This window comes from Notamacropus eugenii, chromosome 6 (assembly GCF_028372415.1).
Source record: "Notamacropus eugenii isolate mMacEug1 chromosome 6, mMacEug1.pri_v2, whole genome shotgun sequence".
Classification (NCBI taxonomy): Eukaryota; Metazoa; Chordata; class Mammalia; order Diprotodontia; family Macropodidae; genus Notamacropus; species Notamacropus eugenii.
In genome coordinates this window covers 102,484,983-102,509,569 of record NC_092877.1, presented here as the reverse complement: position 1 = coordinate 102,509,569, position 24,587 = coordinate 102,484,983, and the positions used below count along the sequence as shown (strand labels likewise).

General features: G+C 37.1%; 1 protein-coding gene across 2 annotated transcripts in view; it reads left to right on the top strand.

The window, feature by feature from the left end:
* The first annotated feature begins 1,549 nt into the window (after positions 1-1,549).
* Positions 1,550-24,587, top strand: part of TXK (TXK tyrosine kinase) — a 40,371-nt gene continuing 17,333 nt past the window's right edge. Inside the window, exons 1-9 of one of the 2 annotated variants that reach the window (XM_072620694.1) lie at positions 1,550-3,772; positions 4,669-4,739; positions 5,013-5,121; positions 6,019-6,224; positions 7,377-7,442; positions 11,150-11,204; positions 17,952-18,031; positions 20,607-20,734; positions 22,273-22,347. In XM_072620694.1, the coding sequence (XP_072476795.1) occupies positions 4,675-4,739; positions 5,013-5,121; positions 6,019-6,224; positions 7,377-7,442; positions 11,150-11,204; positions 17,952-18,031; positions 20,607-20,734; positions 22,273-22,347 (784 nt within the window). In that variant the 5' untranslated portion in view covers positions 1,550-3,772; positions 4,669-4,674. Of the gene's footprint in view, positions 3,773-3,809; positions 4,740-5,012; positions 5,122-6,018; positions 6,225-7,376; positions 7,443-11,149; positions 11,205-17,951; positions 18,032-20,606; positions 20,735-22,272; positions 22,348-24,587 lie in introns of those variants that run through there. The other variant, XM_072620693.1, reaches the window with a different exon arrangement.

Here is a 24,587-nt window from a genome sequence, read left to right as displayed (position 1 = left end):
GGTAAACTACATTTGTACACTGAAGTAAATACAAAATATATACAAGGTCATTTGGGGGGATGAGCATGAACAGGTAAGGGGAATCAGCAAAGGCCTCATAAGTAGAGGAAGAAGGAGATAAGAGTAGATTAAGAGGTAATGCTTGAGATGACTTTAGAAGGAAGATGAGGATCCAGAGAGGCAAAAATAAGAAGGAAGTGTATTAACACTGTGGACTTTACATAGTAAGGTTTGCACTGGACATTTGATAGGAAATTTTCATTTGCAGATTGCCTAGAAAAAAAATTGGAGCACCTCAAATGACCTTTCACCTGTCAAGGAGGAGAGGATTTGTAGAGATAGGTTATCATTTCCAAAGTGAGGCATGGCCTTGTGTTCTCTGTAGTTGATATCTCTGAGACTGAAATAGGGATTTGAATGCCTTTCTAAGATCAAGGGGAGGGGAAGGCTACGCTGTTTTTGGGAAGCCAAGCCAATCCAAATATCATTAATAGCCTGAAGAAAAATGTCAACAGCAAAGGATGAAAGGCAGCATGTTTAGGGCGATGAGGAAAGTGGGTGATGGGTCCAGGAGGAGGATTAGAATTCCAGCTTTCCATCCCAAGAAAATACTGCACATTCTGTGAGGTATCAGGAGCCCTTGCGAAGGGCTGGCTAATTATAGGTAGGAAACATCACACAGGTCTTCTCCCCTAACTGAAAAGTCTGAGTGGGACATCTGTCATATTTTTTCATGCCTTAGCTATACTGTGTCTTCCATCTTCAAGTCAAGTGGTATGTGTGCATTTGTGTGTACGTGTTACTCACGCAAGGACTATGGTCTTCTTCTGCGTAAAATCAGCATTGGTATGATAAACTGCCCACACCTTTTCACACATTTGAGGGAAATTTCTCACAGGATGGACCTTTGTGCTCAGAACAAGGGTAATCTTTTCCTCTTTGGTCTACAAAAGACTTCTGACCTCCAGCCACCACTTCCGCCTTCCTTCTTGCCTCTATCCAACCCCTTCTTTACCTTTTCCACAATCTCTTAGAGATGTCTTCTGAAGTTTCCATTACCATCAAGAATCAGTTGGTCAATAGATATTTTATTAAAGGCCTGCTGCCTGCTAGGCTTGGGGATAGGAACATAAAACATGAGATTGGCCCTACTCTTAGGGATGTTGCATTCTAGTGCTTTCTTCTGACCTCTTCTTTTCTTGGGAGAGTTTAAAGACAGCCTATTCTCATTAGCTGTCTTTGTCTCCTACTCTACTACCATCTCTTAACCACATCTCCTCTCCATCACTTATTCATCCAAAAATTCCTTGTCAAGACTGATTGTGGTCAGCAGTGAAATATAGCCTCTCCAGCCCCAAGTACATGTCCCACACCCATCCCTGTAAGTTTAGGCATATTATCTTTCTGATCTCTCCCCATGTCTCTGCTCCAATCCCTATGCAACTTTCAAATTCTGTCCTGTTTCTTTAATCCTGCATGTTCCAGGGTATTAAGACATTAGAAGAGACAGCTTGGGCCCAATTAAGTGGTACAGTGGATAGGACCTGGAGTCAGGAAGACTCATCTTCCTGAGTTCACTTACTAGCTGTGTGACCCTGGGCAAGTCACTTAATCCTGCTTACCTCAGTTTCCTCATCTGTAAAATGAGCTGGAGAAGGAAAATGGCAAGCTGCTCTAGTGTGTTTGTCAAGAAAACCCCAAATGGGGTCATGAAGAGTCATACCTGACTGAAAAAGACTAAACAACAACAACAAAGAGACAGGTTGGTGTAGCTGTGACCTTAGAGTCAGGAAGACCTGCCTCTTATACATACTGGTCATGTGACTCTGGGCAAGTTATTTCATTGGTCAAAGCTTCAGGCAACTCTCTAAAACAAGAACCTTCAGAACAATTGCTGATCTGGCACATAGGAAGCACTTAATAACTGTCTATTGGCTATTTGATTGATTGGTAGAGAAATGGCTAGTTCCCTACCTTGAACAACAAAAATTAAAAATAGTTCCTTCCCAATCTGTTTCCCCATCTGTTTCCTAGTCATTTCATATCACATGCCTTCATGTACTCTCTGTTAAAGTCAAACTACCCTGCCAGCTATGTTCTTAGACAATATATGATCTCTTACCATTCCTTATGTCTGGAATGCACTCCCAACTCCTCTTTGCCTCTTGAAATTCCTGGCTTCCTTCAACACCTAACCCAGATATCACACCTCTGATGACTTATTAATTTATCACCTTCTCTCCACCTCCTCAAGTTAGCATTCTCTCCCTCTTGAAATGTATATACTTTTAATTACTTCCTTGGAGCAAAGAGGACAGAAGTTCCAATCCTGCTTTTGCTGTTTGACCCTGCAAAAGTCACCAACTTCTTTTAGCCTCAGTTTCCTATTTGTAAAATAGGAATAATGATAGCGTGAATTGGGCAGTCTTTGATTATATGGATTACAACAAAATGTGGCCAGTCCTCAAAGAGATGGAAGAACCAGATCATCTTACTTGTTTCATGAAGAACCAGTATGCAGGCAAACAAGCAACAGTTAGAACCAAACATTTAACTGATTGGTTTAAAATCAGAAAAGGCTGCCTATATCTTATACCTTATATCTTTAACTTATATGCAGAGTACACCATATGAAATGCCAAGGTGAATGAATCAAAAGCCACAATTAAAGTTGTCAGGAGAAAGCAACATCAGCTATCTTAGATATGCAGACTCTGATGGCAGAAAGTAAAGACAAATTAAGAAACTTCTTGAGGAGGGTGAAAAAGGAGAGTGTAAAAGCTGGCTTAAACCTTAACATAAAAAAAAAAAACAAACAGATTTTGGCAACTGGTTCCCTTACTTCCTGGCAAAGAGAGGGAGAAGAAATGGAAGCAGTGTCAGATTTTATATTCTCGGGCTCAAAAAACACTGTAGACAGTAACTGCAGCCATGAAATTAAAAGATGCTTGCTCCTTGGAAGGAAAGCTATGGCAAATCTGGACAGCATACTAAAAAGCAGAGACATCATGTTGCTGACAAAGGTCTGTATGGTCAAAGTTTTGTTTTTCCCAGTAGCAATGTATCACTGTGAGAGCTGGACCATAAGGGAAGCTGAGCACCAAGGAATCGATGCTTTCGAATTGTGGTGCTGGAAAAGGCTTCTGAGAGTCCTTTGGACAGCAACATCAAACCAGTTAATATTTAAAGAAATTAATTCAGACTATTCACTGGAAGGTCAGATACTGAACCTGAAACTTAAATACTTGGACCACATAATTAGAAAACAAGACTCATTGGAAGAGACCCTCATGTTGAGAAAGATTGAAGGCAAAGGGAGGGTGAGATGGATAGATAAGTGTCACGGAAAAAACAAACATGAGCTTGGATAGACTTTGGGAGATAGTGGAGGATGGAGGGGTCTGCTGTGTATGGCCCATGGGGTCACAAAGAGTCAGACACAGTTGAAGCATTGAACAGCAACGCCTTACAGGATCATTGTGAGGGTCAATGATGTGTAAAGTGCATGGCGAATCCCAAAGTGTTACATTAAAAACTGGTTATTATTATTGTTACTTACTGGGCTATTTATCTCCTTTTCTTTTCCATCCTAGATTTGTAATCTCATTTAAGGGCAGGGACTATTTCATTTTTATCTTTATATACCTGAGGTCCTAGCATAATGCCCCGACATGGTTGGAGTTTCTAAATATGTGTGGAATTGATGTCCCTGCCTCAGGTCCTCTTTAATGTCCACACCAGCTGAAGAGGCTTTGCTATTGAAGACCTGCTCGTGAGTCCTTTGAATTCATTTTTTAAAACCTGAACCTGTAATTTCATGAAGAATGGGACTTGCTTGGGAATTTAAAACCTTAGCAAATTACCAGAGACCTTTAAATAGTCTCTGATAAGTCTTGACTCAAGAGATTCATAGAATTAGTATAATCATTATACTAATTCATAGAATTAGTATTACAATAATAATAGCTAGCTAACATTTATATAATGCTTACTGTGTGCCAGAAATTGTGCTAAATACCTTACAATTATAATCTCATTTGATCCATACAAACAGTCCTGGGAGGTACTATTATTATCTTCATTTTACAGTGAGGAAACTGAGGCAGACAGAGGCTAAGCGACTTGCCATGGGTCACACAGCTAGTAAGTGTCTAAGGCCAGATTTGAACTCAGGTTGAAGTTTGCAATTGGGGCAGTGGCTAGAGTTGCTGGGCCTGGAGTCAGGAAGACTCACCTTTCTGAATAAGCTAGTAAAGTGACTGAGGTGAGATCTGAATCCAAGTCTTCCTAACTCCAATTCTAGGGCCCTAAATGCCGCCATGTTGCTTCTATTCTAATATTGGAACTGGTTAATTAGATAAAACAGAGTGCCCTGGCGATTCAGTATTAGCAAGTTAAAGGAAATATATAAACCAAACTAGGGTGGGTGAGGCTCTTGAGAAGGGAAACCACATTGACCAGGATGCAGTACAACCTAATTTTCCTAGCTTTGGCTGTAGTTTCTTAGGGCAGTTTCCTGTCCTACTTACCACAAATGACAAAGTATATAAGCCTTGTCATTTGTTTCTTAGGCATAATTACTTTCATTCTCCTAAGGAGTTCTCTCTCTATTGAAATAAGTTTTATCCGTCTAATATCTGGTTGTTGTTTGTTGTTTTTTTTCAACAGCTGAAAATGTTCTGCCTTTCAGATAATGCCATCCAGTCAATTTTCTGTTGCTGCTGCTCAGTTCAGAAGAGGTAAATCAACTTTAAGACGCAGCTTCTCACAAACTTTTTCAGATTCACAAACTATCATTCATTAATTAATATTTTCTGATCACCTAAATAATATAAGATAATCTATGAGTCCTGTTTCTCTTCCCTTTTTAAAAAACCATTTCTTTTTTATAATATTTATATATAAAATTTGTTGGAAGTGGTTTCTGTTTTTCTACTAACCTTGTATATATTTAGTGTATTTATCCAGATATCCTTGATTGGATATTCATTTGACATGTTATTATTCATCAGCACCAGACAAGTGAGGACACAAACGAACCTGAAAAATGATGGAAACTCAAGTGAAGAATACACTTGGTGCCCAAAGCCGCTGTCCTACGCATCTACTCGTAAGAATAGAGTGAGTAGGTAACTGTTTGTTTTGGGGAGAATACCAGTGAAAGGATTTGCTTTTCAAATTTCCCTTCTAAATAAAAGAGAAAAAAAGAAACTTGTTTGAAATAATCCACTGTACTTTTATTCAGAATTTGAAAATTGGGATTTTGAAGGGAGCAGGGATAGCATCATATCAACTAAGATTTTTTGTTCTTTATTAGGTTTTGTTTCAATGGTGAAAAAAAAAGTGTTCCCCAGAAATGTGGTGAGCCCAAATACAAGTATATGAGAGGTGAAAGTTGATGAATGATTTACATTTCCCAGGATGTGAACACAGAGACAATCCCTATAAATCAGAGCAAGATTTGGGAGACCATGATTCCTAGTTTTTGGAGATAACCAGTGAGAATTCATGATATTTTCATCAACAGTCACCATGTACAAATAATGTGTGGTATGGAAGGATTCAGGGAACAGGAGAGGTACGAGACATGTGATGGCACTGGTAGAGATTTTCTGGGTAAGGAAGCTTCTTCTATTGAAAATTTTAGCCCTGTCTTTTATATGGCTTCTGCTCACATTCATCTGGATGATAGATGTAGAGGGGCATATAGATCTCAGAGGTCAAACTTATAAAGAAGGATATCTAATAATAAACATCACTATAGTTACAGCATGGAAGCCTGGTATAAGGGCTAGAATTCTGGACTTGGAGTCAGGAAGACCTGAGGTTAAATCTTACCTGTTGACATTCTCTCAATGTGATTCTTGGCAAGTCACTTCTATATATCTTCAGGTTCCCTACTAAATCATTGGGTGTGGTGGATGTTCCATGTATGAGTGGTGGAAGGAGTCCCTACGACATCAGAGATCCAGTGATAAAATATACATAAATATCATTCTTTTGGTTTTATTTCTACAGTCCAACAGGGGATGTGTTCATTCATCCAAAAGGAAACCACTGCCACCTCTTCCACAAGGGGAAGACCATGGGGAGAAGATCCGAGTTATGGCTCTCTATGACTTCCTTCCCAGGGAATCACGTAATTTAGCATTAAAAAGAGCAGAAGAGTACCTGATACTAGAGAAATACAATCCTCATTGGTGGAAAGCCAGAGACCAAACGGGGTAAGACAAGCAACTTGTTTCAAGCCTATCTCCTCTTTTGTCCTCTAAAAAATAATGATATAGATAGAAAACATTCTTTATTGGTTCAGTCTCTCTTGCATTTCTTCCTCTGATTGTCAGGGAAGCCTCCTGTTTAACAAAGACTAATTGGTCTTCATTACACTGCACCTAAAAACAGATGGCCTTTCCCAGTGTATCTTTTAGCCCCAAACTGGATCAATCACCTGAGAAATTTGTAGACTACTTATACCTATCATCTCCCTCATCTGAAACTCTCTGGATGAGGATGTGTTTGACCAAAGAAGCTCCACGATGTTCTTCCTATGAATGTCCTTGGAAGAAGATTTCAAGGCATCTAGCCTGGAACATCTTGAATAGTGTCCCAAGTCTGAAAGGGCAAATGAGTGTAGCTTTGATTAAGAGTAGGCCTTCTAAACTCTCACACCTCATACAGAATAGCCCTCGGAGCTTTGTCAAATTTCTTGTAGGCTTGTGTTACACAGGGACACTATCAGAAAGATGTGGATAGGGCTGCATACCTATCTAAAACTGCTAAGTAAGTGAAATTTTTCCTTGGGTCTTCAGCCTTAAAATTATTATAGGATGCTTATATTATTGTATCTAGCGCCTTAATAAATGTTTAATTGATTGTTGTTGGGTTTTTAAATAGGATTTCAACCTGAAAGAGAACTTGGAAATCATCTAGTTGATTTCTATCCTTTTACCGAAGGTGAAACTGAGGCTCAGGGAGGTTTAGTGATTTGCCCAAGGTCACGTGGATATTAAGTAATAGAGAAAGAATTCCATTCCAGGTTTTCCAACTCCAAATTCATCAGTATTTCTGTACCAGCTTGGTATAGATCCTAGAAGAACTGAGAGCAGCTAGTTGACTCAGTAGATGCTTTGAGTCTGGAAGACCTGAGTTCAAATCCTACCTCAGATACTTAATAATTGTATGACCTGACACAAGATATTTTATCTCTGAGGGTCTCAGTTTTGTTATCTGTAAAGGGAAAGAACTGGACTAGATCATCTCTAAGGGCTCTTCTAATTCTAAATTATGTGATTTTTTTGTTAATAGTTATAATCATTTTGTTAATGATTATAAATGCATATTCATGCAAACATTACCTTTTATTGGTTTTGTCTCAGGAAAGAAGGATTAATCCCTAGCAACTATGTGACAGAATACAAGCCAACCAACTTAGAAATATATGAGTAAGTGTTCTTTCAAAATAAAATTTGTAATCCATTCATATAAAACCTGAATAAAGTTCAGTAGTTATCAATTTTAAGTATAAGTAGAAGAATTGTTTCAGGCTTTTGTTTTTGAGGAAGGAAGTAACACCTTGAACAATTTTAATAATCAAGAGAATTCCTTATCAGAGTTGAATTAGAAATATAATTTTTCAGATTTTTTTTTTTTAATATGGACTTTTAGAGGTGAGTACTTTTGCTGTCAATGAGATAGGGTTTAAAAAAAAAATTCTCATCTTAATTTGCCATTTGCCCTATCATTAAAATTTACTATAAAAAATAGAACCTAAGACTTTGCAAATTTTAAAGTGCTATATGAATGCCAATTATTATCATCCTCTTTTAAACTATTGAAATAATGAAGAGGATTAAAAAAAACCCTAGCCCAAAGTACATTAAAAAAAATGAAGTGTGAAACATTTTGATTATTGGTAGATTGGACAAAGTTTAATTCCAAGTGGAAAGTGTATTTTTTTAGGTAAGGCCAAACCAAGTCTTATTTCTGTAGCATAGAAGAATTAAGTAAATCCATAAATCAGAGTCCTCATTATTTACCTGCTTTCATAAACTTATACCATTTTAGACTTTAAAGGGACCTTAGAGATCTAGTCTAGAGATTCTTGACATCATATTGTGCTACATAACCCTTTGGCAGCCCTATGAACTCCTTCCCAAAATGATGCTATTAAATGCACAAAATATATAGGATTACAAAGGAAACCAATTACAGTGAAATATAGTTGTTAAAACATTTTAAGAAACCAAGTTCACAGACCTACATTAAGAATCCTTAATTCTAGTCAAACTTATTTTGCCATGAGATGTACATGTAGAACTTTGGTAGCTGGGAGAGACTTAGGAGTCTTCAATGTAACTGTTAAGTGCCATATAAATGTGTGAGAGGCTGTTTGGCATCATGGATAGATTTCTCAGAATTAACATGATTGATAACAGTAATGTTCAGGAAAATAGCACTGAAAAACCTCCAAACTCTGATCAATGCAGTGATCATTTATGACTTCAGAAAACAGATGGTGAAAAACATTTACTGATTCTTGTCTGAGAAGTTAATGGAGGATTAGAATGAGGATTTTCTGACATGGCCAATGTGTTGATTTGTTTGACTTAACTGCAGTTATTTGTTATAAGTTCTTTGGAGACATTAGGAAGTGGAAATTCCCAATTGGAAAGAGCAAGTGCGAGAGTGAATGCGAGAAAAATGGAGAGAGAGAGAAAGATGGAGAGAGGGGAGAGAGAGAGAGAGAGAGAGAAAGGGAGGGAGGGAGAGAGGGAGGGAGGGAGGGAGGGAGGGAATCTATAAAACATCTAAACAAAAAAAATCTGTGTTTGAATTCTGCCTCACTTTTTAGCTGTGTGATACTGGACAAATCACTGAACCTTTCTGACTCAGTTTCCTCATCTGTAAAAGGGATCGTGATAGTACTACCTCACAGGGTTTTTGTGAGGATCAAATGAAATAATTAGGTTCCCAGGTGGCACAGTGGACAGAGTGCTGGTTCTAGAGTCAGGGATTGTTGTTGTTCAGTTGTTCAGGTGTTGACCCCATGGACCATAGCGTGCCAATCCTAGGCTGTGAGGTTTTCTTGGCAAAGATACTGAGGTGGTGTGCCATTTCCTTCTCCAGTGGATTAAGCCAAACAGAGGTTAAGTGACTTGCTAAGGGTCACACAGTTACTAAGTGTCTGAGGCCACATTTGAACTTAGGTCTTCCTGATTCTAGGTGTAAAGCTCTGTCCACTGAGACACCTTGCTGCTAGAATTAAGAATACCTGAATTCAAATCTGGCTTCAGACACTTTCTAGTTGTGTCTCTCTGAGAAATCAATCAATCAATCAATAATTAGACACCTACTATGTGCCAGGCATTGTGCTAATCACTTTACTTCTATTTGCCTTAGTTTCCTTGTCTGTAAAATAAGGATAATAATAGCACCAACAATAGAATTGGTGTTGTGATGATTAAACGAGATAATGTTTGTAAAGCCTTTTGCAGACTTCAAAGTGCCATGTAAATATGTGAATTATTATAATTCCCTGCTCTAGAACTGAGCTTAGAGTAGACTTTAGCATAGGTGTTGGAATATATGCATATTATATGATCCTAACTAACTTAGTCCACTAACTTTGAATTTCATTGTCAGAGAGTAGTCAATAAAATATCATGCCATTTTCCATAAGCATCTCTCTGATTTCTTAAAAAGAAAATTCTCCTTTTCTTCAGAGATACTAATAATTGGAGTCACCCAGCACAGATGGCATCATACTTTGGTTCTTGAAAAAAATCCATTAAATTTCATCAGTGTAATGTTTCCCACCTCTGAGGGGAATTGCAGCTCCTGACCCTACAGTAGTAGATGTTTGCTGTGGCTGATCTCTTGGGGATGAGTCTCTTGGCACTTAGCTGACAGGGTTCTCTGGCACTTAGCTGACAGGGTTCTCAGACCATGCCCAATGGGCTATTCTCAGCTCTATACTTGGAACCTTTCCTGTTCAGGAGGACTTGCCAGAGTTTGTGCTCTCCTGCCATCTTTCAGAGCCCTGGGCTACCTCTCTGCCTCAATGAGTCCTCAGAAGAGCCCTTTAATGGAAGCTTAGTATTATAGAAATGCTAAAATTATGTTGAAACTTAAGTCCCCAAGCATCATAATTATTTCATTCATTATGTTAAAAATGGGACTCAGCATACTCAAGAGACAGCACCTATTTTTTAATCACCCCTATTACAGAGTATACATAGCACCTTGCGCATAGAGAGAGGAAGAGGGACTGTATCTGCCATTTAATTGGGATAGGGAACTCCCAGATAAAGAGATTTTCTACCAATGAAAGTCAGCACCTGCTCTGAAACCTTACATCAAAGAGGTACTTAATAAGTCAAAAGAGAATAGTATTTTTTTAAAAAGTGAGAAAAGTGTGATTGTGCCAAAATGTGAAGACCCTTGAATGGGAGACTACGAAATTTGTGTTATATTTTGAGTAGGTAATGGGGAGCCACTGAAGGTTTTAAGCAGGGAATGATGTTATCTGACATAGTCATAAGGAAAATTGTTTTCTTTGTCCACTTGTTTGTTCTTTGGGCTCGTGATGATTATGATGCCTTGCCACGTTTTCCTATGGATGCAGTCATGAAAAAGCACAATTTGCTTAGACTTTCTTTTGAAGGCTAAGGTCGTTTTTCAGAGTTTGCTGTACTGAGTCTTAGGATAAGTTTGGAAAGGGTGGTATCTCAGAGAGCTTAACAGAGAGCTTACAAAAGTGCTATTAGGCAACTCTTGGGGGGAAAAGAAAAACTGGAATTTTTGACTTTAGCTTAGACTAAACATAAGTGAGTATTTGCCGAAGATTACAGCTTCTTGTACTCTATCATATCATTTACACTTTTAAACAAATCCCCTGTGTCTTAGAAAGTTTAGCTGGCAGGTATGAAAGAGCAAGCTGTATACTTGTTTTACATTTGGCTGTCCTGTGTTTATAATAAAGCTAATCTAAGCATAAAACAGAATGAATGAATGAACTTCTGAATAAGGACACTATTTTAAATGCCTAAAGTCATGAAAGGCAGCTTTTTAAACTAAAGGGAAAAGCTTTTTTTTCCTAATAAAGCATGCTTGACATTAGAATGGTAACTGAAATTTCATAAAATTATAGGTGGTACCATAAAAACATCACCAGAAATCAGGCAGAAGATCTGTTGAGACAACAGGTAAGTCAATATATTTGTGAGTGAATCTGTAGATAGCAAAGAAATTTCCAAGAATCTATCATAAGCAATTTTTCTTATCAAAAAGACCCGTTTGTCACTTCTTTTCTTCATTTCTCTCAGTCTAACTTTATATGAATATTAATGAAAAGTTGTGAGCAAATATTTTTATATCAAATGGTGATTTCATCAAATGACTTGCATCTTGATATCAGTTGTGTTCCCACAGAAATAATTTTCAACACACTTCCTCTCCTCTCCTCTCTTCTCCTTTCCTTTCCTTCCCTTCCCTTCCTTTCCCTTCCCCTTCCTTTCTTTCCCCTCCCTCCCTCCTTCTTCTCTTTTTCCCTTCCTCCCTTCTTTCCTTTCTTCCTTCCTTTTTCTTTCTTTCTTTCCTCCTTTTTCCTCCCTTCCTGCTTCTTTTTTTTCTCTCTCTTCCTTCTTTCCTTCCTTCATTTTCTCTTTTTCTCTCTGTTTCTTCTTTCCTTCCTTCATTAGATTGCAAACTCCTTCAGAACATATTAATCTTTGTATTTCCAGCACCTATCATAGTGCCTTGAACAGATCAAGTACTAAATATATTCTTGAAAATAATAGAAAAGAATTCAATTAAACCCTCATGTCAAAGAGCATTCTGAGTTTTAAAACACATCAGTTCTATAGACTTAATTCTTCCACATACAAAACTTGGCTGAATGGATCTTTGACCACATGACCTCATGACCTTTGCTCTGACTCATTAAAAACACATGTATTAAAATTGAGACCATTGTTATTTCTTGTGTGTTGGGAAGTATTTACTAATTTTATGGGATTAGTATCTAATAATTTGCTTTGGTCTTGAAGAACCATTTGGAGAGTTAGTGACAACAGTTCATTCATTTATCAAATGCTCACTTCAGAGTGCCAGTGGTATTATTCTTAACAGGACAATGATAGGAGTTTCATGTTGTTTATTAACTATAATTTAAAATACAGCAGCCATAGATGCTAACTGAAATCTTAATGAAAAGCCCTGACTCCTAATTATATAAAAATCTTGTTTAAATTAAATAACCTTTACATTTGAAAATTAAGATAAACTGAGGCACAAAGTTCCAAACATGTTCAATTTATTGCTAAGTTACAATAAAAGGGGTCTCTCAATTCCTCTGTTACCCAAAAAGACCACAAAGTAGGACTTATTAGCCGTCATATAGTTTTGGGAAATACAAAAGAGCAAAGAACATACGGCATTGCAGATGGAAAAGAATATGACTGATTACAAAGTCTGAAGTGTCATAGGTGGAAAAAACCAATTTGATTAGCTGGACATTCAGGTTAGCAACAACCCCTCCTTCTGTCCTGTTTTCAGGGAAAGTTGATCGATAGAATCCATATGCTTGTTAGTTGAGCAGAGATAACAACTTCTTGGTGCCCACCTACGTTCCCTAAGACTTGTTAGTAAGATAACAGCTCTCCCTTAATTGTAAATGGGTATGCAAGGCTTTATAGAGATAATGTATTTCTTTTAGTTAAGGTGATTTGTAGGACAACTGAACTTTAACTCAGAAATGGAAAACAACTTCTAGACTCATAAGCTTCTGAACTTAGCTCAGAGACAAAGAACGTGGCTCAAGCAACTACAAAACAGAATCAGTTACAGAGTGGAATCAAATATACAAAATCAATATTTGATTTTCTCAGTCAGCAGAGAAGCAGAAATAGCAGTCTCACGGGATGCTTGAGATAGCCTTTAAGTTGGACCCAATGATCATTGCGTAAGTGTACAAAAATGATACCATGTTCAACAAAGATGGCCAAAGCAAGGTTGACCTTTGTAGGTGCCAAGGGAAAAACAGGTAGACAGAAATACTGAACTACCTTGTAACAAAGCAAATAGCCTGTGGGTGAAACATAAGTTCTTTGCATAACTCTTTGCTTTATTATCATCCAAGAAAGTTATGCAAATAGAAAATTCTATTACTGAAATTTGCATTAAAGAAAATAGAGCCAAGAATTATCATGCAATGGATTCCCAAGGTCCCTCTACTTCTAATTCTGTGAAATTATAGTTAAAAACATCTTCTGATTCTTCCCTCTTTTTTATCTACTCAGCTAAAGAGTTTCAAACCATCACCCTGTAAGACTCGAAGACAACTCTCCACCCCCACCTCCCAGCGCTACAGTGAAAGGAAACTATTTAAAAGTCTTAACCTTAAACAGGGAGTCCATACAGATTCGGCCTTATTGTGATTATAAGAAAAGCAAACATTTTAAGGCTACAGTGATTGCTAAGAGCAGCAAGAACAGAAGGATGGGCAATAGACAAAGGACATTAAAAATGAGGAACTCTCAAAATAATTCCTATAGGGCTGAGATGAAGATATTTAGGAAATAAAAGCTAAAAATAACTTCTCTCAACTCTCCATTAGGCATCACATGCCAACAACTTGATGGGATCCTTACAGTTGACTACCATCCTTCAATTCATTTCTTAGTTCAGTCCATTCCTCCAATCCAGTGTTTCCTGGTCTTTTTTTTTTTTTTTTTTAAGACTTTGAACTTGCGGGGGTAGACCAAGATGCGATAGGGAGCATCACCCTTTCCCTACTATTTACATTTTCTATCCTTGTTTCACCACCTGTTGGGGCATTATAAATACTGTATGCATGCATGCATATATGCACACACCTGCGCATGTGTATAAATACACACTACCTTTTCTCTTCTCTTTACCATCATTACCACATACTCTACACACTATCCTCTCAGTTATAATGTGACAAAAATGAATTAGAAAATCTGCATGATCAAAATGTACTAGTCTTTGCACTATATCAAAGTGTCAGGTTCCAATACACCAGCTGGGACACAGTGCCTTCCTCAGTTCTCTGAGTCTGCAATAGTCCTCCTAGAAAGAAAGAGAAGCAAAGGGAGGATCAGCGCAATGGAAGAGAAGTCCTTCACCTTCTGATTACCCAGTTTACATTGAGATATGAGAGAACTTGCAAAAGTGGGGAGAGGGGAGTACAGATTAAGGTGTTATCTCCCTCCTTCTCCTCCTCTTTATCATCATCCCATAATCCTCTAGTACTTCTATATCTCCAAAATGCTTGTGAGTGTTCAATGACAATTCCTTAGATTCACAATAAGAACACTCATTTGTAAGAGATCATCCCACCCTACATTCTGTGACATTCTAGACCCTGAACTTGCAGAGTTCCCTGGGAGAAGATAACCTGCAATTTAAGAAGCCTTCACAAGACTACCTCATTAAAAAGTTGGCAATAACATTGCCTATGACATATATATATGTATACATGTAAGTGAATGTAACAGTGATCTCCAGGTAGTTATTATACTTGACTTTTAATTATTTATTTGTTGGACTTTTCTGATGTAGTAGACGTTGCACTTAAATATTTCAAGGACCCTGTACTGGTGTGGACAGTCCCTGCACTTATGAAATTGTAGCTCTCCATGGACCAGGTGACTATCTTCTGCATTTGGTGTGGCAAAAAACATCTTCACTCTGCAGCCAACTTGACTTAGCAAGGCTGGTCTTCATAAATATACATACAGTCCATCACCATAGTCATACTTGCAAGCTTTCCAGTTTGGGAGGGCTTGTGCTCCACTGGTATAGCCTTTGAGATCCAAAAGTAACCTCCATAGGTGATTACCATGAGGCATTGATCAAGGAAGTGAGTGGAGACTGGGCACTGTACATGTGGAAAAACAATAAAGAAATACCTTCTTTAAATCAGATGAGATAAATAGAGCAAACATACATGTGGGACATTTTGTATTGTGCTTTTTCAAGCAGAAAGAAAAGGGGGAGAAAGACTAAAATGTAGAGTATAAGTGAGAAGGTATTTGGGAGAGAAAGGAGTGGAGGAAACTGTTTTAGCCTCCATTGGCCACCTCTCAAGCCACCTCATATCACTATTTGATCACCCTTAGAAGATGAGACAGGCTGTTAGAGTTGGCTTATCAATGTTTTAGGGATGGTGGTGTAAGGAGAATTCAGTATTTCTGAAACTCACTATTTTAGCTATACTAGCTCAGTGTCTAGGCCAGTGGATTCCAAAGGGCATGCTGCTGGGTAGCACTTTTCACTGGATGTGCCCATAAATGTAGCCCTCCACATATCCATTTAAAATGACAAATTAGAAGCTATACACTGACTTCCACATTAAATTCACCTGCTTGCAATTCTGTCCCCTCAAAACCCAAACACCCTCCTGAAATGCATTCAATCAATCAACAAGCATTTATTAAATAGCTACTACATGTAAGGTATACTGCTAAGAGATGAGTATACAAAGATAACATATGAAATAATCCTTCTTGCAAGATGATTGCATTCCAAAGTGGTTGCAAACTTTTATCTGTTTGAGTGCCATCTCATCTGCCCCACTGTGTTCTTCCTCCTCATACTTCAGATTGCCACGTTCCCCGCAGCTCTTCCCTCAACTCCAGTTTTTCTGCCTGCTCTTTCTTCTCTGTTTGCCTTGGGGAAGACCACAGTAGCACCAATATGGGCAGGACAAAGCCACCTTCTCTACTGTGGCCTCTGGGAAAGTGAAGAAAGATGAAGGGATAAAATGGTGGAAGGGGAAGAAAGGTGAAGCAATCCTAAGACTTAGAAAGGTGGTCTGAAAGTCAGGGATCCTACCTTGTGGCAAACTTCATTGCTTACTGTGTGCCATGATGCTTTACAGCAAAAGACGTGGTGCCTGGAGCTTAAGAACAGTGACAAACCCTTGAGAACCATTGTACTGGTTTGAACTGTGTTGTCTCAGCTCACAGGCTCAACTTTGCTACTTCATTTCACACTTGTTTTTGTGTTTTAAATAATTAAAGAAAATTGTCTTGAAGCATTAGAATGGGAAAGACAGGAAAGTAAAAATAGAAAAATTCCACTGATTACCACCTGAAAGAGATCCTACAAGGAAAAGTCACAAGAATATTATAGTTAAATTCTGAAACCCCCAGATCAAGGACAAAATATTACAAGCAACAAGAAAAAAATTTACATATGATAGTATCACAATTAGAATCACATACAACCTAGCATTGGTGACACTAAAAGATTGCTGGTCTTGGAACACTGTATGTCAAAGACCAAAAGAACTGGCCTTCTGACCAAATATATCATACCCAGCAAAGCCAAGCATACTCCTGAATGGAAAAAAAATGGACATTTGATCAACTGTCAGACTTTCAGGACTCTGTTAAGAAAAAAACAATCATGAGTGATAGAATTAGAGACAAATCCATCCTCCATTCAGATATCAAATTGAGATCATAAAGCACAAGTATAACTGTATCACAGCCCTCCATCTCCCACACCATTTAATTAACTCCAGTGGCTCCCTATAACCTCCATGATCAAGTATAAAACCTTCTGTTGATTTTTTTAAACCTTTCAAAAGAAAAAAGAAAAACAAACCCTGAACTCAATAGAAGATTTGACATACAAGAGCCAAGAGAAAGATAAGGTACATACCAATGGCCAAGTAAAAGGGACTAAATAAGGATAGAATATTTGGAATTCTGTTTTTATGTATGGATAATGTAAGATCTATGTCTAAGATTGTTACTAAGTAATTAGGTACCCTATAAGAAAGTTTGGGATAGAATGAGTATGATATGGCTTTAAAAAGTAAAAACATTCAAGAATACATAAAAGAGTATTTGTCTTATACAAATAAGTTGCAAGAGGAAGAACCAATACAGAGGAATTAGATGGAGAAGGAGGGTTGTTACTTCTGGAAAGCTACTTTCATTGGGAATGGGTTTATGGAGGGGAAATTCATACATCTATAAGAGTATAAAAGTCTTCTAAATTTAAGAAAGAGAAAACTCTAAAGGGATGGGGAGAGAAGATAAAGGAGGGATCTTTAGAGGGAAAGATAAGGGAATAGGTTAAAAGTGGGGTATAGAGGGATGTTTGGATTTAAAGGAATGGGAGGGTAAGGAAGGGAGCTATGGCGAAAAGGAGGACAGAATGGGTCAAAGGAGTGTACAAAAGGATGTTTAGTGTACAAAGTATACAAAGGAGTGTACAAAAGGATTTAGGGCAATGGGACTATAAGAGAGGGATTGCTGGAGTAGGGATAGGTTAAGTAATAGGAAGGTAAGGTAGCATGTAGAAGTAAAGTAGAGGAGGTAGGAGAGATAGGAAAAAAGAAATATGCACAAATATAAAAACAAGATTAGGAGTAAAATCTCTTAAGGAAAGTATATGTTTATGTATGTGTATATATGTATATATCCATGCTCCATTGTAGCCTTGGGGTGGCAGGTAGCAGGGTGGAAGAAGGAAAAAAGAACAAAGTAAAAAGCGTACAGCAGAAAACAAAAGAAAACCTACAAGGAAGCAAAGATGGACAGCTTTCAATTTAATGCACAGTATTAAATACATAGGCTTTCTTGAAGTTATTGCTCTATACTTTGAATTCTCTCCTATGTTTTGCTGAGCACATGACATTTTTTTCTTTTCTTATTTTATATTCAAATTTATATCTAAGTTTATAATGTTTCTTTTTCTTCTTGCGTATTTAAGGTTTAGTATTTGTCTAAAATTTAAAAAAAAATTTTTTAAATAAATGGTTCTGGAACAGAAACCAGAAAACTCTCCAAAGTAATAAGACTTTACTCTGTGGGTAAACAGTCTCCCTTTGATACAATTCTCTTGTCTGTTTTGTCAATTTGTCTTTATGTCAATAAAAAACCAAATATGTTGAATGAATTGTTTTTCAGTCCAAAGAAGGTGCATTTATTGTCAGAGATTCCAGACGTCTGGGAGCTTACACCATCTCTGTGTACTCAAGAAGGAGAAGGTCAGTAGCTATAAGCCTTAGATGCTTTGGGAAGAACTGTTATTGCTATGTGCCAGTGGTGGGGTTAAAACTTAACAAAGCACACAAACATAAAATAAAGATCAGGAATAGAATTTATTAGGAAAAAATGCAGGGGTAGTAATCATGATCTCAAAGTTAAAGCTAAAATAGATTTAATCAAAAGAAAAAATAGGAAACACACTATTTGTCAGTTATATTGATCAATATTGTTTTAGACCATTTATAGACAATATAGACTATAACAATAGACAATTTAGACTATTTTTAGACTATTTAAACTAATATTGCTGCTGGTGCAGGAAATGATGAGTTGGTAGATTTAGAAAAATATGTAAAGACTTGGACTGATGAAGGAAGATATTATTCACCTGCAGAGAAGCAGCACCAACAAGTATAGTACAGTCTTACACAGATGCATATGAATGTATATGTACATATATGTGTGTATGATTATGGACATCTATGTATATGTATATAAGTGTATGTATATATGTCTATATGTGTGTCCATGTGTATTTATCTCCTTGCTTAATTGTTGCATTCTTGGGGAATGGGGGTGGGGGGAAGGAGCAAAGTAAAAAGTGCACAGCAGAGAACAAAATAAAACCCACATGGGAGTAAAGATAGACAGTTTTGAACACCATGTTTTAAAATAGGTTTTAAATATAGGCAATAAATGGAAATTTATTGTTTTATATTTTAAATCCTTTTTTATGTTCTGTTGTGCACATGACAATTTTTTTCTTTTATTTTGTATTTAAATGTTAGTTTTTTAAATTTGTTTTTTTTTCTTTTCTTATTTTGTATTTAAGTTTAAAATAAAAAAATTACAAAAAAGAAAAAAACTTAGAAAGCACTTAGGATAGCATAGTGAAGGGGGTAGAATGCTGGATTGGGAGAAGTGAGAAAATCTGTGTATCAATTCACCTAAGGAATTTGCACTAGAGCAGGGGTTCTTGACCTTCTTTGTCACGGGACCCATTTGGCAACTTGGTGAAATTTATGGACCCCTTCTTAGAATGTTTCTAAATGAGTGCAATAAAATACATAGCATTATGAAGGAAACCACTTGTATGCTCATCAAAAATACAAGTATCAAAAAATATCAGAAAACTGTACAAAAATATAGTTTTAAAAATATTTTTTGAAGGAAAAAGTTCACAGACTCCAGATTTAGAACCCATGGACTAAATAATCTCTGAGGTCCTTTCCAACCTTAGTATCCTATTTTTGTAGACACTTCTATAAGAAGACTTTGTAAGAATAAAAATAAAATTTACATGAAAGCTAACTAAAGGATTAGCATTTCATACAGATGGAGTGATATTGTGGCATTAATTTGAGAATATTTATTGAGCACCTACTACTTGCTAGGGACAGAGATTGCTTTTTCCATGATCACTCATGAAACAGGGACTTCAAATGAAATGACCAGGAGACTTGTTTTGGAATGGCACAGCATTTGTAATCTGGACCTGGGAATTCATTGCTATAGGGCAGTTGTTTCTGAAGTTTTTGTTTCTTTAACCCCTTCAAGAACAGCAATAACAACCACCACCACCACAACAAAAATGTGTTATAAATCTCTGGGGGTAATTAAATATAGTCCTTATAATATTCTTTTAGATTAATAACTTAAGATAGTTTACAAAACTATAGTGATAACTTTTGCCCCCAAAAGCTCCAAATTAAATTTTATATTACATAATTTTGATCACAAAGTATAAAATGTTATTATAATTATAATCATGAAAACATTAAATATAAGATGATAAAATAAATGTTTGTAACATATTGATCAGTGTTTACACATTTTATGAGATATGATTACAGGCTAACAGAGAAGAATGAGGAAGCTCCTCTGATACAGTATGTAGAATACAAATGAACTTATGCATGTGTGTCTCAGTTTGTGATCAATTATTGAATCCTTAGAGCAGTTTGAAAACAATTTGATGACGGTTGAGAAACTATAAGAACATGTTATATTTCATTAGAACCAGTCAGAATTTAATGTGATATCAAGCTACCCAACCACAAAAAACATTTTGCATATGATTGTAATGATTTTAAATTGCTGCAGATACAAACTTACAATGCTTCAAACATGGACATGCTTGTTGTCACAGAGGGAGAATATATTGGTAACATAATTGGGCAATTGATTAAGGTGCCATTAGAGAGTTTTTAGAACCACCAAAGTGGTTCCCAAACCACTAAATGGGAACCAGTGGTATAGGGAACACTCCCATGATCATAACCTTCTCTAGTCTTAGAAAGTTGCCTGAAGCACTAAAGTTTAAGTGATTTACCTGTGGTCATACAGTCAGTACATATGAAAAGCAAAACTTGAACCCATTTTCCTTTCCTGGCTCAGACCAGTTTTACTGTCCACAATGGTCACACTCCCTCTACTAAGCCTAAAGAATGTGTTTATTTTAGTTGACTGCTTAGAGGGCAATGCTGATATGTGAGTTTTTAAGGTGGAATAGTATTGTGAGGGTTTGGTGCCATAATGATTTTATTTATATGGCTATTTCTTCCTTGGTCATAGGAATGATGAGATGCCCATCAAGCATTATCAGATTAAAAGCCATGACTCAGGGCAGTGCTATGTGAGTGAAAGACACCTTTTTCCATCAATACCAGAACTGATTCGGTATCATCAGCACAATGCAGCAGGTAAAAAAACCAAAAACCCACAACTCAGAAACATCGATTGAGTAGATATAAGACAGTCAAACAGTTTCCTCATCATTAGATTAAACTCATTTGTTAAAGGAATGAAATTAGTTTGATGCTAACTTTTTTTATGAACAGATTTGTCCAGTTGGTGTTTCTAAACCCTAGCCAGGAGTAAAAAAAATTTCTGGACCTTCATTAAATTGAAACAACAACAATAAAAACTTTATCCTTCACCTATTTTCTTATCTTCCATCAGAATAGAAGATTTAGAGCTATGGTCTTGCAGTAAGGATGGAATAAAGGTGGGGATGGGGGAGAGGGCTTCCTTGTATTAACATTCCAAAGAGACATTTTCTGATCCCACTTTTTTTTTTCCTCTTGGCAACAATTCCACTATTCTGCCTTCCATCTTGTGTCCTTTAATCTAGATCTCCTGTGCAAAGGGCCTCACATTTCTACCTTCTCTGTTCCACTTTCTCTGAATTAAGCACACAGTCCCCTTTTAGGGATTTGTGGGATTTTTATTTGTGCCATTACAAGGAAACATCCCAATTTAAATTGGGAATTAAAATAACAAACACAATAGGAAAGTTAAACAGTGCCTTAAAAACTTCTAGAATTTAGATAACCCTAGTTTTCAATGAAAATGTAATGCATGTAGTGGTTGATTTTTCTTAGTTCTTAGTATTTACTAATTGTTCTTAAATTTTTTCTTCAGAGTTTTCATAACCACACTCCTGCCTAAATTCCTGAGTTTTTAAGGTTGACAAGGCTGAGGCTTACCAACTCTGTAGAGACAACAATTAGGAATAAGAAATAGTTCCTATCCTCAAGGAGATTTTAATCCAATAGGTAGATAAGATATACATAAATAACTACAGTGTAAGGCAGAACTTAACAAGTGCCTTAATAAATAAAGTGTTGTAGGCACTGATGGGAAGAAATGGGAGTGTCACATTTTGGAAGCACTACAGGTGTCATAAACAGAAATAAGAAGATTGTTGAGAAGATAGGAAAGACGTTAGTTCAGTTTTGGACATGTTGAAGTCAGCAGAATATCCAGGTAGAAGTTTGAAATTAGCAGCCAGAAGAGAGAGAGATCAGGGGTAGAGATAAAGAGACTTAAGACTTATCTGAATAAAGGTGATAGATAATGTGTTGGGAAAGGAATGAGACCACAAAGAGGGTGTAGGGAAGAAAGGGAGGTTGGGGTCAGGATTTTGGTGGAGATCAAAGAAAAGGAGGGAAGAAGGGATATCCCCATTCTTCTCAATAAAATGGGAGGCAAAGTATTCCGTAGAGAATGAAGAGGACAGAGTTGTAGTTAGGGACTCGTGGAAAGACAAAGATTTGGGACAGCTTGTAATTTTCAAACGTTGTTCTCATGAAGAGCTGTGTTGACTGGGAAGATGTGTTAGGAAAAGGACTGAAATTCAGTTATACTTGAGGACAGGATTGGTGTTTAATTTTCTCCTCTAATTTAATAAGTAGGTGTGTAATTTAGGAATGTAATTCTAGCTTCTTTTCCTTCTTAGGGCTCATAACCCGTCTCCGGTATCCAGTTGGCTCCATGGGAAACTGCTTGCCAGCAACGGCTGGTTTTAGCTATGGTAGAGTTTGAAATTCTGTTGTAATAAAATAGACCTAGTAAAGAAATTCCATTCCAAGTGCTCATCTTGCTTTAATGCAAAATGCTGTACAGTTAAAGAGTACTAATAATAACAGATAACATTTATATGGTATTTGCTCTGTGCCAGGCACTCTGCTCAGGTCTTTGCAATTCTTTTCTCATTTGATCTTCACAACAACCCTCAGGGGTAAGTGCTACCATTTTCCCCATTTTACAAATGAAGAAACAAATGAAGCAAACGGAGGCTAAGTGACTTATCTGAGTTCACACAGCTAGTAAGTATCTGAGGCCACACTTAAGCTCCTGCCTTCCTGACTTTATCCAAGGTCCAAGACTTTATCCGCTGCTCCACCTAGCTATTATTTAAATAGTTGCTATTTAAATAGGATTTCTGGGAAAAGGTCATTACCCAAGAGATGTCAGCTGCAGATATCTTCTAAGCATGGGAGTTTCTAGATCATCCTTCTTCCTGACTGTCTTTAGGTGAGACTTATTCATAATACATTTATACATAATACATAATTCATAATACAGGAAATGTGACATTTACAAATCCCAAAAACTACTCTTTGGGAAGAAAAGTTTTATTTCCTTTGAAAAGTGAATTAGTGAGTCTCCCTCTTCCCCCACCCCCCCAAAACACCTTCCAAACTATAGGTTAGACCCAAACCTCTTACAAAACCACATTCTGGCAACACTTATGTTTGTAAGCAAGCAGAAAATTTTAAAAGATAGCATTCGTACTTCATTTAAGACTTTGCCTTTCCAGCATACTAGAGTCATTTTTTCCTCCCATAAAAGTGGCCATTTGCATAGAAACAGATGACATTTTGAGGGATTTTCTGCCCATGTCTAGAAAAGAAATTGATACAAGGATCAAAGCACAAAATATTATATGAGAATTCTATAGACAAAGCTAAATATATGTACACAAAGCACTAGATTTTTTTGATCTATAAGTTGAAAAATGCAACTCACTTTTATAAGCATAAAAGAAAGAACAGTACAGTGTAGGTGACGTCATGGGGGTGAGGACCCCATGATTGGTTACATAGCTGAGGCAAGGGGGAACAACATGACTGGTTGGAAGTTTGGTAACGTGGGGCTAGCAACAGCCATCTCCTTCTCCCTTCCCCCCTTACTAATAAGTGTTCATTGTTTGAGTCCGACTGTAAGGTCCAGAAAATCAGACATCCTTGAAGGATAGTTTGGTGATGTAACAATATTAGACCAGACTCCCTTATGGCAAGCCACACTCCCCCAAGGTTAGCTGAATTCCTTGAGGCTAGAATAGAACAGTGATTAACTGAATTTCTAAAACCATTACATGCCAGTTGAATTCTGAACTAAGGTCAGAGACAATGAACCTTGACTTAGGCCGTTATAATACGCAAACCAATTTACTGAAAATAGGATCAATAATAAATGATATCTTGACCATTTCTGTAGAGTAGGTTGTGACTAAAGTCTGCTTTCTGGCTCAAAGATTGACAGAGTTCTAAATCCCTCTTAGGACTGAGAGGGACTAATTATTCCTCTGAACTACAAATCCCAGAATACCAGTGAGTTATCTCATTTACCTGCAAAAGCACAGGTATGCTATGTAAGAGAAATATGTAAGAGAAATATAATTCTTTAAAACTTTCATTCCCTCTCCACATTTTTTTCCACTGAGTGTAAAAATACAACAGGGTACTAAATTAGTGAAAAATCAGATATTTAGGTTAAATCCCTAAGATCTCCAAAATTCCTTTTAATTCTAAAATCCTGTCATCTTAATATGAGTATTTAGTATCCTTCTATCAAAAAGGCACTTAATAAATTCTTGTTGATTGATGGATTTTCTCTTTGCTAGGAGAGTCCAGATTAGCCAGGAAACTGATGCCTTGAAGTGGGGTGAGGAGATGAAATAAATGGGAGAAAAAAGACACAGAAATTGATATAGGGATAGGAAAGAGACTGGTGCAGAGGGAGGTAGAAAAGAAGAAGGAGATTTCTTAAAGTCAGCTAGGGCTAGGGATAAGGTTAAAATCTTCCAGAGAATTCAAAATTAATTTTAATTAATCCATTGTTTAATCCATAGATTCCCAAGGTGGGTGGTACCACCCCCTGGGGGGCACTGGAATGATGGGGGGCAGTAGTAGCCTTGGGTGTAATTGGGGGGCATTGAATAATAATAAGAGGGTGGTGGAAGCATAAGGAAAGAAGAGAAGAAAATTT